Source organism: Sebastes umbrosus, chromosome 4, assembly GCF_015220745.1.
Source record: "Sebastes umbrosus isolate fSebUmb1 chromosome 4, fSebUmb1.pri, whole genome shotgun sequence".
NCBI lineage: Eukaryota > Metazoa > Chordata > Actinopteri > Perciformes > Sebastidae > Sebastes > Sebastes umbrosus.
Window position 1 is genome coordinate 26341009 of NC_051272.1, and position 15402 is coordinate 26356410.

At 40.3% G+C, this 15402-nt stretch overlaps 1 protein-coding gene across 2 annotated transcripts in view; it reads right to left on the reverse strand.

The window, feature by feature from the left end:
• Positions 1-15402, reverse strand: part of necab2 (N-terminal EF-hand calcium binding protein 2) — a 154129-nt gene that overhangs the window by 60272 nt on the left and 78455 nt on the right. For both annotated transcript variants that reach the window (XM_037766615.1, XM_037766614.1), the window contains exons 6-7: positions 9167-9303; positions 8615-8739 (exon numbers count right to left, since the gene is read on the reverse strand). In XM_037766615.1, coding sequence (XP_037622543.1) covers positions 8615-8739; positions 9167-9303 — 262 coding nt within the window. The remainder of the gene's footprint in view (positions 1-8614; positions 8740-9166; positions 9304-15402) is intronic.

The window sequence follows — 15402 nt, forward strand, 5'->3', positions numbered from 1 at the left end:
CAACATTAATCAACTTTTATGCAGCACTAGAACTGAAGCACATAGAGAAACTTTGCATTTGCTGTAGATCAGACCCGTGCATACAGTATCACTGACACAAAACTCTTGAATGTCATTTATGTTTAACCTGTCATTGTTTCTGCACTTTGATGCCAGAGAACAGGAAAAAAAGAGAAGAAGAAAAGCTGGTGTGACGCACACAAGCAGCAATAATTCTATTTTTGTGCAACGTACTCTGCAAAATGAAATAACTTACAATAATTTCTTCATAATGATACTTATTTTCAAGGTTCAGCACAACCCTCCAGTGTGCTATCCTCATTAAAAAAGATGTTTTTGTTTAGCCACCTGTATACAGTATCTATAATTGGATGGTAGTATGAGAAGAAAATCTTACAATACGGAAGCTCTTCTTCAGTGTCAATGCACTTTTGGTAAAAACTTCTGAAATTCTATCTGTGTTAAAATAGATTTCCTGTCAGATGATAGAATATTTACTTCATTAATCTTTTTAAGATTTACACATAAAGTGCATTTTGAACATTCACTTTCAATGAGCAGCTGAAGAAATAAAAAGCAAGCAAATTCATTCTCTTCATTAATTAGGATGCTCCTCTGGTTTACCACAAGGCTCTCTAATAATAACAACAACTTTTTTTACTTTCTACCCAAAGCAAAAGCTTTATTATTTATCTCAGATGATCTTAAGGTCACAGAAATAACTGAGTAGATTTTAATTTGGATTTTTTTATCAGCAGTATGTAAAATCCATTTGGGTGCACTTGGTATTTTGCTGCATTTGAAAGTTTGAATAAATAAAGAAGGGTTTTAAAACCCCCTGAGACCCGCAATCCCAACTGACTTTACTGTTTTTCAGAGGCTGTAGCAGGTTCGGTTTTAGAGCGAAAGGGAAGGTACAGATAACATATGAAACTAGAAAACGGATAAGGAATGCATTGGTACCAAACATGTCATGCTAGCTTGTTGGGAAGGAGGCTAAATAACGCTCGGAAGTTAGGCAAAATTTTGGCGAGGAAAAACTGGCATGGCCATTTTCAAAGGGGACCCTTGACCTCTGACCTCAAGATATGTGAATGAAAATGGGTTCTATGGGTACCCACGAGTCTCCTCTTCACAGACACTTTTGATAATCACATTAGTTTAGGGTAAAAACCATGCAGTTTTTTAATGCAGTATAAATGTGTTATTTTCACCTGTTCTAAAAATATTTCTGCATACTGGGATCCCTAAATAGTCTTGGAATTACACAAATTGGGTATCACTGTAAAGCTGAGACTCTTATGGATCCAATGAGCCAGATGTTAGTCGCCAGAGTAGCCATTTCACTATAGTGAGATCATTTTTTAAAATTTGACATCACTGTATAAAATGACTTGTGGTGACCTCTAGGATAGTCACAGCCTCATGAAACTTTACAACCACAAACTAAAGACCTAGAGCATTCAGAGGATGGATGGCTTTCCTAAGTATATTGACAATAAGGGGGTTTCTGAGCAGTTTATAGAACAGAAGTGCTCGCCATCCAATCACCGAAAAATGCAATTCTTGCAGAAATCTCCAAATGTCAAAAGTTTTTGATACCAAATCACAGCATGACTTTTTCTATGGTGTTCCTCAAGGTCTTGGTGTCTTTATGTGAATATTTGGAGGGATTATTGATCATTTTTATTAATTCTTGAGTGGTAAAAAAATGGTTAAATTTAGCACCAAATCTGTAGCAAATAATATCAACCCAAATATTGCTGCAACAACTCATGAGACATAAGTGAGCATGGCAATGGCTATCATATACTTCTATCATATTGTTCTAAGCCCTTATACACTTTTACTATTTATTTTAATTTATTAATTAATTAATCAATTTATGTTTATTTCTGACTTATGACTAGAACAACTTGACACACAGTGCTGAGCTGCATCTCAAATTAATTTTCAGATTCCCAGCTCTCAGATGATGTACACCACTTCTATGTGACATCTACTGTTGAGCTGCTATCTTCCCCGAAACTTCCCCTCTATGTATATATATACAGTATTCACTGGGGGATACTTTATTACCCAGCAGCACTTTGGTTTTGTTTTATTGGACTGCTATGTCACTGTCAGTGCCCTGGGTCATCTCCTGCTCATATGGTCTCTATTAACACATCATATCTGCGTCAGGGTCAAGGGCCAGATATTATGAGTCATTTAAGGTGAGATACTACTCAATAAAAAGAAAATCTCTCTTATTTGATTCTTCCCTAAGGACATGTTAATAAATCATTTTGCTGAAAAAAACCTTGAAGGCATAAAGCGGTCAACAAGGACTTGTGTGTCATGATGTACAGGACATACAGGACAAGATGAGTATTCTGCACCTCTAACAACGTGACTTAAAAACCATCAGTCTCTTCTGTCACCTCACCTCTCTCTTATTTTACTGTCCCTTAAAGAAACAGTTCAACATTAAGTAACATGAAAAACATAGATACCACTCTCACTCTCACTAGTGCAGTGCCCGTTCAAAACGGGCCGAATGCTTGGCCTGTGGTTTGCATCTTTCTCGAGAACCACTCATAGAAACAACTTCACACTTGACACTGCGTTTCCTTGGGTCCTCCGCAATACACCTGCCACGACACCATAGTGGTGGCTACTCAAGGTCAGAAACACCAGTGAAATACCGTTAAAAAGGGGCAGACTCTACCATTAGGCAACTGCCTGGGGCCCCCAACTAAAAGGGCCCCAAACAGCTATAGGTTTATTGTGATGTTTAGATGTTTAGAAAAAATATTGAATTATGTTACAATTCTAACTCACTGTACCCTGAAATAACTTACAACTGTATACTACTTACTGTGTACTTCTACTTCAGAGAAAAACATTGTAGTGTGTTCTACTCCCGCCCGCACCTGCAAACATTCTGTCAATAAATAGTGATATATAGGGATATTTGTGTTTTGGTGAAACAGCGCCCCCGCCAGCGAATCTGTATCAGTTCAGGCGGAGAGTGGTGCTGCAGCACGGGAGATGGCGCGAGGCTTCCCAAACAAAAACCCACTAAATGATAATAAATTCAGAAGTTCTGTGAGAAGTTGATAAGGGAAAAGCTGATAAAATCAGGAAAACCCCACAGTAAATGTAGAAAACGCTGTGTTGTGTCGAACTGGTGTTTATGAAGAGTCCCTCTCACCAGACTGCTTTTCCTTTTGGTAAAATAAAGATGTGCTCTTTGGTGGATTATGTGCTGGCCGAATTACAGGAGATGCTTGGACAGATTCAGAAAAGATGGTGAATCTAATTTTGTTGGTACAATTGGTCAGTAATAAGAGTAGGATTTTCCCTTAACAACTACTCTGTGGATTTACAGCATTTGAAGTTGTACAGTGCAACACTTGGATATTTTGTCTACTGAAATTCAGTCCCTGTGTTTATATTCTTGTGTCCCTGTGTATTTCTACCAATGTAAGTAGTCAGTATCAGGGTGGTGCGAAGTCTCAAGCAGGAATAAAAGACTCTTTTGTCATAGCACAGTGTGTGTCATGTATGAGGACGTATTTTTAGAGATATAGGTTGAAGAGTTAACTGTTCTTTGGCAGCGTGCTGTCAGATTCAAAGCTGCGTGAGAATAAAGAGCCATCACTGCCATGCCTCATCCAGTCTGACAGCTATGTCAGAATCTGTGTGTGTGCGCGTCATCCCGATGAAACAAAAACGATTTATAGAAACCAAGGTAACTGTTAGAAACACTCTCCTCACTTAACGGCATCAGTAAGCCCATAAATCACAAGATCCCATCGAGGCAACCGACTCGTGTAAACCCAATTTGTGCTTTAAGTTCAAGTCACACACGGCTGGCCTTGGTATACATGATGTGTAGGTTGTAACAGTGAGCATTTCTACGTTTTACATCAGTGACTCTCAAAGTGGGGTCCGTGGTAACCTCTCAGGGAGTCCGCGAAATAATTTGCTATAAATTATGAAATTGTGCTGGATCCTTAAAAAATCCAATAAAACAAACCTATTCTGTCCATTACTCCCACCCACGTTGTAACATGATGTGACATGTGATTGTGACACACAGCAATAAGTCCATTATTTTTATATTATTAATATTATTATTTTTTTATAGGTTGATGCATTTCTGAAAGTCAGCTTTAGACTGGTACATTTAAACGTCTGGATTCATTAGGACTATGTCAGTCTTGCTACTGTTCATTTTCTGGAAGCTTTTAAGATCAATTACTTGAAAAGTATAAATGCTGTCAAGTTTTATCCAAATGCACACACCTCTACAAATGCAATTTGGATAAAACTAGCGCTGTCCCAAATACCATTTTTTGGGCTTCGAAGCTTCGGTGAGAAATAGCTTCGGGACTGTGCTGCTGTCGCACTACTGTACACACACACCTCTCCACAGAACAAACAGCGATATCTGTCTGAGAATATGAATAATGAATAATGCTGTGGGATTATTCCTTATTTCATGGGCTATTTTGGGATTTATATATTATTATTACATACTTATATAATTTATATATAAATCTCCCCTGTAAGGGATCCCTGGCAACAAAAAGTTTGAGAACCCCTGTTCTACGTGACCTGTTTTGGGAAACGCTGTAGTTTTCTGCTTCACAGATTTAATGCAGTGTGAGGGCCACGTATCGAACACTTGTTTATTAAAACACAGAAGATCGATCTCTGCTCTACTGATCACTCAGCAAATCAATAATGGCTTTGACAACAGCTCTATTGTTTGCTCCATAGCACTCAGTGAGATGTTACCACTGAAACACCAGCAGCTTTTTCCATTTCTTTTTAGATGTTTTTTTGATTCGGGTTGGAAGGTACATTCACGTGCTGTTGGTATTTCAATACAGAAGATATTATTAGTTAAATGTTAATAAATCATTACCACATTAAAGGGACTGTTTGTAACTTTTTAAGCGTATAAATGTAGCGGGTCGCCACACATGCGCCTCTCCTCCTCTGCCTGCCTACCTTCACTCAGACAGCGCGCGCGTTCTCGCTCAGCTCGCTCCACCTCTAGACGTGAACGCGCGCTCACTCCACACTGCAGAAGAGTTAGTAGCTCTGAGAATATCTAGTGAATGTACAGTGGATGTTTGTGCAGAAATAAATGCTGCAGCTCCTCCAGACCAACAGAGGTTTCCCGCGTCTTGTGAAGTGACGAAGCTCCTCAGCGAGTAACGTTACCGTCTTGTTACCTACCGGGTGCCGGTGTCTCCTCTGCTCTCTCCGGCTGCGGGCGGAGAGAGCAGGGAGACACGCTGCAGAGCCCCGCTGCCTCAGCCTGCACTTAGGCAGGAAAAGCCAACACTAAGATCAGATCTAAATTATGTTCATGGAGAGACCTTGGTCTGGTCAGCTAACATTACTGCCAAGCAGCTGAAATATAGAGTGATATTGTGGTTTTAGCTGACGTGTGTCGCCTCACTGTTCTGAGCGATGCTCGTTCAGGTATATTTAGAGCGAGCAAGCGCGAGCTCGACGCTGACTTTCGTTGATTTCACGGCCACAGGTGTTGCTGTTAAGAAGCATTTCTGAAAGTTACAAATAGTCCCTTTAATGGTCATATTGATAACATTTTTACGTAGATGAATAATAATAATAAAAAATAATACATCCACAGAAATTTTAGAAAGAAGCAGAAAAAAAGTATTGCTTTTCCATCAAAAATGATTATGATTGTGAATTAATCATTTTAAAAATGTTAACGGGTCCAAAATGATTGTTTTGTTTATCCCTGTGGAAGATAGTTGACGTTCGTTCCCACTTCTAACAAGGCTCGTGAGCCAACAGTATAACAACGTTGGTATCAAGTGGTATCTCTGGGTCGTCAGCGATCAAGTTGCTAATTATTGTGAAAAAAAACCCCGGATAAATGGCTGAGTTTGACACTAGTGTCTCCATCAGGCTGCAGAATACTTGAATATTTACTATGGCAACAAGTGACACTCTGACCATGAAATATATTCAGGTTTTGCCAAAAACTGGCAACCACTTGTTGTGAAGTGAATGCAATGGAACGGGGGAGAAAGAATGCGTCATCGAGTGGCTGAATGTTATAAATAGCACCTTTCAATTCCAGATATCATTGTAAATGTGTGAGATTTTGTTAAAAGTACGATTAATTACATTACAGCACAAACAATAAGAGGGTGTTGTTTTCCAGTACAACTACAGAAAGCGCAACATGCCTACACTGACAGGACACAGCAGCTATACCAGTGGTTTTGTATGTTTTTACCTATATACTATAAATCATGCATGCTCTAAAAATATGTTGCTTTTCCAAAGCATACAATAACTTCAATGGAGTGTCCATGGGAACTCTGATATCTATAATTTGACAATAGGAAATAGAAAATATACAGTATTGCCAGTAACAGTCAGTAATAGCAGTAATAGTCAAAGCATTTCATATTGATTATTGATGAAGCTAGAGCGATTCAATCTAATGATGTCCTTGAACCGAGCAATGCATTCGAATTGGCCACCCACTACAGTATACACATGGAAGATGTAGAACAGATGTATTATCAATGACATTTGTAATGTTTGCCACAGTGTGAAAGTAATTTTCTGACTTTAAATTGTTCAACTTTTCTAACCCTGCTTTGCCCTTTGAGACTTTCCTCTCCCCACGCCTTGACTCAACTGTATTTTCTTTCTTCTTCTGGGAAGTTTGTGTTGCGACAAAGTGATGCCGTATCTCAACAACTTTTGAAGTGTCATTTCTTCAGTAAGCAATTTGTTCGAGTGGGTGCAAAGTGTCAAGGCGGGCGTGCGCTGCGCTGTTAACTACCAGCTGGTGGAGGAAGACAGAGAGAGAGAGAAAGAGAGAGAGAGGACGGCTGTAACAGATTAACGGAGTGAGAGAGAAAGAGGAAGAATAATGAGGGTCCTGCACATCGTCAAAGAGAATTACCAGCCTCAATCAATTTGGGTCTGTTTTAGCTGCTGTAACACACACACACACACACACACACACACACACACACAACACACACATACACACTCCATTAAAAACAGCACTACATGGCAGATTTGAAGTGTTAAGTGCTGACTGGACTCATATACATACTTAATGGTTTGACAGAAATTCATATACTAACTAGAGGTGGGAAAAAAATCGATTCACCTATGCATCGCAATAATTTTTTTAACGATTTTGAAATATATTTTTTAATACTAGAAGCTACATCTATATATATGCAGTATATTTATAGTTTATGTGGAGATAAAAGGAAGTTACCGCTTTTATTGTTGTAGTCTGAGTAATATTAAGTCATATCCGTCAACCAAAACAAAGAGGGTCCGCTTGGATACGACCTGCACCCTCACAATTTAAATCCAAAGTGTTACACACTACACATACAGTAAAGTATGGAAACACTTTGGGTTTCACTCATTGCCAGGAAAAGCAGAGCTAGACATCACGGCTAAAGCTGCATGATAACTCTGTCACAGACAGGTAACGTTATTGTATTGCGGTATCGTGCGGTCAAGCCAGCCGTCACTCTCATCTCCGTGTTCAAATCAGCCGACGCTACAACCGTAGAGCACCCACATACTGACATTTATGTTAAATGCATTTAAACGGCCCTCATGGAGCTGACCATGGATGTTTAAAGAAAACATAGCTAACAGGAGAGCTAGCGATAGACTTGGCGAAGTAAGCGAAAGTATACACGTGTGAGTACGTCTGGTTTTCAAAATAATGTGTTAAAAAAAGGAACTGTATATACAAAATACATATATGGAAATAAGATTGATTGGAGTATAAAACACTACATGTCCCTTATAAATTCAAAGTAATAAATTAATTACTAATTTGTGAGGGAAATGTCTTCATTCTTAGATTTTTGGGTTGCTGGAAAAAAAATTAATAAATAATGCCTGACAATGACATAATGATATATTTGACTTCAGAACGTCTCTGACTACATACATGCTGAAAATCAAACATTCTTACTGTATTAATTTAGATATTTTCCTAAATAACTTTCCCCATGGTCTAGTGTTATAAAACTTAACAAAAATCACAATAAATCGTAATATCGAATCACAATACATATCGAATCGGCACCCAAGTATTTTGATAGTCAAATCGGGAGATGGGTGTATCGTCCCAGCCCCATCATTAACCAACTCTCTACCTTCTTCCTTTGCTTCTTCAGCCTTCTTTCCATTTCTCGTTCCCTCACCTTCAACTTCTTCACTCTCCCTCCTTCCTCCCCTCTTTCTCCCTCCCCCGTCTCACGTCTCTAAACCCTGTTCCCTCCACCAGTTTATCTGCAGTACGCTGTCCGCTGTAGGAAAGCTGCAGCAAACCTGTGCAGGTGGCTGATTGAGGTGTTTTACAATGGAGAGTAAATCACGTAGGGGTGAGTGTGTGTGTGTGTGTATACAGTGGATGAAAAACTGCTGAGTGGCGGGCAGAGTTTGATTTGCGCTCACCCAAAGTGATGTCCCCTCACTAAAGATTGTGGATATGAGGCTAATCATACAGTACAAGCGCATGACGGATGGTCTCCAACCATAAATTCAGAGGAGGTGCTGCAGTGTGTGTGTGTGTGTGTGTCACCTGAAGCAGTGTTGATGGTCCTGACAGCCTCCCTGGCGCTAACTCTGTTGTTTGGGGGATAGTCAGGGACGATGTTTTCGTTGCGCCTCTCTGACATCCGTGGACTCACCTTGGCAGGTAGATGACTGAAAAACAGAGGGAGGGAGAAGGGGGAGGAAAGAAAACAGGAATTAAATGATGAGAAAATAGTGTGAGATCGTGGAGGGGTGAAGGAAAGATCCACAGGAGATGATGAAGATGTATAAGGGATAGGGAGATAAATAGAGGGTGATGAAAATGGGATTAACAAGATGAACCTGTTTCTGTGTGTGTGTGTGTGTATGTGTGTGTGCTTGCGTGCGAGCCTGTGTGTGAGCGACAGACAATTTAACCAGAAAAGATTTGCGCTTGAAACACTGTTTGGTTTCCATTATCACTGCTGACAATCTGAGTTTTACACATAATGCAATGGTACATGTGTACAGTCATGAACACAAACAAACACACACACACACACACACACACGCAAAGGCATTCCAACAGCCGGACACAGTGACGCCCTCATTGTCTCACCCTGATTGGCTGTGCTGCTCGTCAATTGCGTCCACGGCACTCTCCACAGAGCTCAGGAGAGACTGGATCTGATTGGCTGATTCCTTCAGCAGGAAACGGGTCACAAACTGCTCCACGTTGGTTCCTCTCTCATAAACCTGAGGAAACAAAAGAGAAGAAAAAATACCATGATCGTGTATGTCATTTATAAACCTTACTTGAAACTAGAAGCGAGTCATTCAGTCAAAGGTTTTCAAGGTACAGTGTGTAGGATTTGGGGACATCTAGCTGAGTGAAGACCCCTCCACTCACTCCTCCTTTTCCAAGACTGTGGTAACGTGAGCCGCCGAGTGTAAAACCATAGTAACGCCGTTCGCCTTGCTCAGAGGCCATCAATATCATAATAACACTACTTTAGGAACGGAAGTCAGACTGGCGGTACCACGGTTTTGAACTCTGCAGCTCACATTACCACAGTTTCACAAGCGTGTCAGAGAACTACGGTGACCTTCAGGTAATGTAAAAACGTGAACAAAAGCGAAAGGCTCTCTCTAGAGCCAGTGTTTGGTTTCTCCGTTCTGGGCTACTGTAGAAACATGGCGGAGCAACATGGCAGACTCTGTGAAGAGGACCCGCTTCCTATGTAGATATGAAGGGCTCATTATGAAAAGCTAAATGCCACCCGTCACTACTATCATCTTCATATCACCATTAACCCTTACCCATACCCCATCTTACACAGTTAATACATAAGAGAGGAAAAGTCTATGTCTGTGTTCTATGTCTGTCAGCTCCTTGCTTTCTGTAACTGTTGATATTTGTCTGTTTACATGCATGTGTCCACTGTTGTCTGTTTATATGTTGCACTACTTTTTTTTTTTTTTAAGTAACATTGTTATCTTTATGATTTAGATTATAATTATTATTAGTATTATCACTTTTTTTTTCCTAATTTGAAAAAGAAAGTAAATTTAGTCCTCCGAAGAGGGGGGGTGGTGGTGGGCTAAAAAATAAATAAAAGGGAATTTACAAACTACTATAGAGTAGGGTTCGCTAGTTGGTAGAAAGTTGTTCTTGTCTTTTATCTTCATTCCCATTGCATCCCATAAAAAAGCTAAGCTAACGAAAACACAATAATTCTTAGCTTCAGGTGATAATACACAAACATAGTTATGAATATTATATTCCATTTCTTCAAATAGATCCCCCGAAATATCACAGACTGTTCCTTTAATACCAAAATGTCCATAAAAAATCTATTTAAAAAAAAAAAAAAGGGTTAAAAAAGTCCCTTTATCCTCTGTCTTTCACACATCACAGCGCAGCAGCTTCTCTTCTCACTGTGTTCCCTTCACTCCTCTGAAAAGATTTTCCTGCACAAATCTCTCTGAGTTCCTTCCTTGCATCCATTTGCCGGTCGAAGGGCTTCTCAAGGTGGACAGGCAGCGTGCAGGGAGGCAAAAATAACAAGTAAAAATAGACTAGTATCTTTCACTCTCTCTGCTGCCGTCTTCCCCCTCTCCTTTCCCTCACACTCCTCAATCTTCTCCTCTTCTCCCTCCGAGTCTCCCCCTGATTCACTGTTAGGACTTTGGCCTGAAAGTTTGTTTCAAACCTTAAAAAGCTTTTAGTCTGAGCTTAAAGCCTGGCCCGTGGGGAATTAGAAGTGCTGTTTTGAGGTTATACTGTATATTGTTTCAGATTCAGCAGGAATAACGCACGGCCAGACTGAAATGTTATCCTCCGTCTCTTATTAAACACAACAGCATTATGACAAATACAGAAATATGGCTTGAAATCAAAGCAATCTTCAGTTATCAGCGTCAATCACTACTCCAAACAACACTGACTCTCGTAGACAAACTGAACATTGCAGATCATACATTCAGCTCACACAGCATTGATCCATAGGTAATCAATCATTCTCATAGACCGGTTTTAAATTGTCACCACTGCTTCAATGAAACCTTGAGGAGGAAATCTATTCAAAGTTTGAAGTTTATTAACCTGAGCAAGACTTTCTCAAAGAGGGGAGTGAAAAAAGAGATGACATCCTGGAGACAGCATCAAAGAGTCCCTGAGCTGCACTGCTGACAGGGTGAACATGGTGAACAGTCAGAGGAGTTGGCTGCTTCAGATAAGACTAGAGCTCCTGCTCTAACTCTTATGACCTTATCGCTGCCACCTTTTAATTATTCAGGGATTTGACTGTTCGCTAAAAACACCTCCCTCGAACGGTGACTGTCCAATCGTAGCTTAGCAACCGTAACTAATGGCACAGCAGGGCTGTCAAGCTTTGGATTTCTCCTCATGTTGAAATTGTGTGTACGAGACTCTAATAAGCACAATTCTGTGCTTTTAACCCTCTATGACCCACTTTAGATCCCTTTTTGTCAGTTTAGGGGGTAGACGGGGTCTTTAGGGGGAGATAGCAGGTCAACAGTAGATGTCACATAGAAGTGGTGTACATCATCTGAATGCTGGGAACCTGAAATTTAATTTGAGTCTGTCAAGTTGTTCTAGTCATAAATGAAAAATAAACATGAATTAGTTAATCAAAATAATTTGTGAAAGTTTAGGGCTTAGAACGTTATGATAGAAGTATATGATGGCCATTCTCATGCTCTATTATGTCTCATAAGTTGTTGCAGCAATTTTTGGGTTGATATCATTTGTTACACAGATTTGGTGCTAAATTTAACCATTTTTTAACCACTCAAGAATTGATAAAAAATTATCAATAATCCCTCCAAAATACCACATTAAGACACCAAGACCATGACGAACACAACAGAAAAAGCCATGCTGTGATTTGGTATAAAAAACTTTTGACATTTAGAGATTTCTGCAAAAATTGCATTTTTCAGGAATTGGATGGCGAGCACTTCTGTTATGGAAAGTGCTCAGAAACCCCCTTATTGTCAATCTACCTAAGAAAGCCATCCATCCTCTGAATGCTCTAGGTCTCTAGTTTGTGGTTGTAAAGTTTCATGAGGCTGTGATTATCCTAGAGGTCACGACAGGTCATTTTATACAGTGAGGTCAAGTGAAAAAAAATGGTCTCACTACAATGAAATGGCTACAATGGGGATACCCAATCATACCCAATTTATGTAACGTTACGGGGCTTCCAGCGTGACTGTCAACTGGTGCAGACTGTCCTCAATACGTCAGGGGTCTGCGGGAATGTCGACAAACCCACCCGTCTTGAAACACGGACCCTGTCTCATTTACCAAGCTTTGTGGGTGTGACTTTTTGCCGTGTCATCAACGTTCATATACAACTTATGTGTTTATGATTAAATTGTTTACTAGAGCACAACGTCCACCCACCAGAGTCTCACAAAATCCTGTGGGAAACACTGTATTACGTCGTCCAAAACTGGATGTCCCCCCCACTTCAAAACTCATTCCGGCGCCGCTGGGACCAGTTCTTTCAATAAATGTGTATTTCAAATGGTAAATCTGCCACTATCTGCCATTATCACTGTAAATTGCATGTGTGCTGTCTAAAAACAGAAGGTGAAGCAAAAGTAAACTAAGGGGGGTGGGGTTTAGCAAACAGTCAACTGACTTTGAGGCTCAACTTTGATATTTCACATTTGACGATTACTAGAAACTGAACCGTCAAATTTCACGTGCTGCTCAGACATGTTTATGGCCAAAGACGTGTCGGAATAACACACAAAAACCTCACTATCAAACTCCAGGCCATCATTGACTACATATGCACTCCAGAGAGCAGAGTCAGTCAGTCATGTCAGCTTTACTGTCAGAAGTCATGGTGCAGTGGTTCAGGGAGACAATTAAGGGTCCTGCGCACTCAGCCGTTCTCTGCTGCTCTCTAATCAAAGACAAACGCTCCCGTGAGACGCAGAATCACACAGGCCGTATTGACTTCCATTATCACAGTCAATGGCACACGTGTCTTCACACAAACACGCATACACTCAAACATGCAAGCACGCAGACTTAGAGGAGGCTAATGTGTGGAATAGTCCAGTCAGCCTGTTCTGATTTTCAACAGCATCCACTCAGAGTGTAAAACACACATCTATCTGTAACACAACAAAAATCCCTATGATTATAGAATTTAGGCCTGTGGTACCATTTTTTATTTGCCATTTTACCCTGATGACTCACTAATGACTACCATGCTGAGATTCAATTACCAAAGTGGGATACACGTCTGAATAAACAGAAATGATAAATAGGAATTTTGTCGGTTTTCTTGAAGAGATTATGAATGCATTATGAGTCCATTATAGGCACTTAGTCATTAAATAAGAAAATGCTGATAGATTCTTGATACGGCACAACATTTATTTGGCATATTGAGCATGCTGATATATTTTCTCTACAGCGTTATGCAGGTTAAGCACTCACATTTATTATGCGTCACTAATTTCTTTAATGTGTAATTGCGATTTATTTTTGGGTTGTTGCATACGTTCAATCATGCCATACTAGCTTTTCAGGAAGAAGGCTGAATAACGCTCCAAACTTAGGCAAAATTTTGGCGAGGAAAAACTGGCGTGGCCATATTCAAAGGGGTCCCTTGACCTCTGACCTCAAGATATATGAATGAAAATGGGTTCTATGTGTACCCACGAGTCTCCCCTTTACAGACATGCCCACTTTATGATAATCACATGCAGTTTTGTGCAAGTCATAGTGAAGTCAGCACACTGACACACTAACAGCAGTTGTTGTCTGTTGGGCTGCAGTTTGCCATGTTATGATATGAGCATATTTTTTATGTTAAATGCAGTAGCTGTGAGGGTTTCTGGACAATATTTGTCATTGTTTTGTGTTGTTAATTAATTTCCAAAAATCTGTGACTATGACGGGGGAACGCTCACTCCGGTATGCCATAATTTTACATTTTTGTAGGGAAGCCGTCTGGTACTCCACCGGGGCAGCCACTCCTCCTCCACCGTGGTCACAACAACAAGCGTCCGTGGAAGCTAACGTTAGCTAACGTTCGTTTGAATTTGAATCGGACATATCTGCAATATTGTATTGACTTTTGACGTTACCTTTCCATCTGAGGGCTAACCTCTAACGTTAGCTAGCAACCAGCAACGCGCTATTTAATAGAGAGCTGTCAAGGGGTCTAATGTTAATGTTCACCTGCCCGACATACAAAGAGTTGCTGTGTGACTGGTTGTACTAATAACTAGACCAAAATCCAAGTCTCCAGTTTTATATTAACGTTAAACCTGTTGAGGAATCGCTAAGGAAAAGTGTCTGGCGGCGGCCATCAAGAGGGGCTCACGTAACTCTGACCGGAGTGTCAACCAAACAAACCGTGATCCCCCAAGTCAAATCACACTTATGTCTGATTTAACATAATCAAATCTCACACTAATACATCATATAATAATGGTATCTGCTGGTCAAATCTGCAGGGGGTCTAGTATTGTCAACAAGAATGTACAAACAATGCAAAATCTACGTTGATCACAATGGTTGACTGCAATCTTGTGACCGGCTGCCAAAGTGGTTTGGCCCCCTGAATGCGCACGCATCCAGTAAGGTATACATGTATGTAGACAATAAACCCGTCTATTGGCAACTGTAACATAGATATTTGTAGATTTTGGGCAATTTTAGTTACTTTTCGAAACCAACAACCCAACAGTCACACCTGCATTCCACAGTTATTGGCCGGTTGCGCTCATTTGTCTAAGTGGGAAAAGCCCTAACAACTCCTCTTCTGAGAAATGAGGAGTAAGATCATAACTGAACAATGGTGGACAAAGTGTTGAGCTTGGCGAGGTCAAGAGGATACCAGGGGACAAAATTTTCTGCTGGGCCCCTGTTTACCATCTGTTACTAACACTCTGTCCCATTTGTAGCATTTTTCTCTGCTGGATTACCACTGGGTCTCAGTTTTTGTATCATAATTCAATGAAAGACATTCAGAACAGGAAACATAAGCACAAAACTGAAATGATAAAGGTGTACACAAGGATCCTGCACAAGACAGGCCACAAGATAAGGTATACAGTATGAAGTAGGACCCAAAGCTTTATCATCTGATACTGTACTTCAGTGGTTCAGAGACACAAAGCAGTTGCCCACTTTGCCCGTGTGGTGATCCAGCGTTGCCTATGAAAATCAAAGTACTGATGAATGTAGTGTAAGTTTATTTGTATCTTCTAAAAAAGGCAGTGTGTTGTGAAATTGAAAATTCTATTTAAAAATTTGCTCCACAGTTCACTCCGTCTTCCTCTCCCCTCACTTTCTTCCTC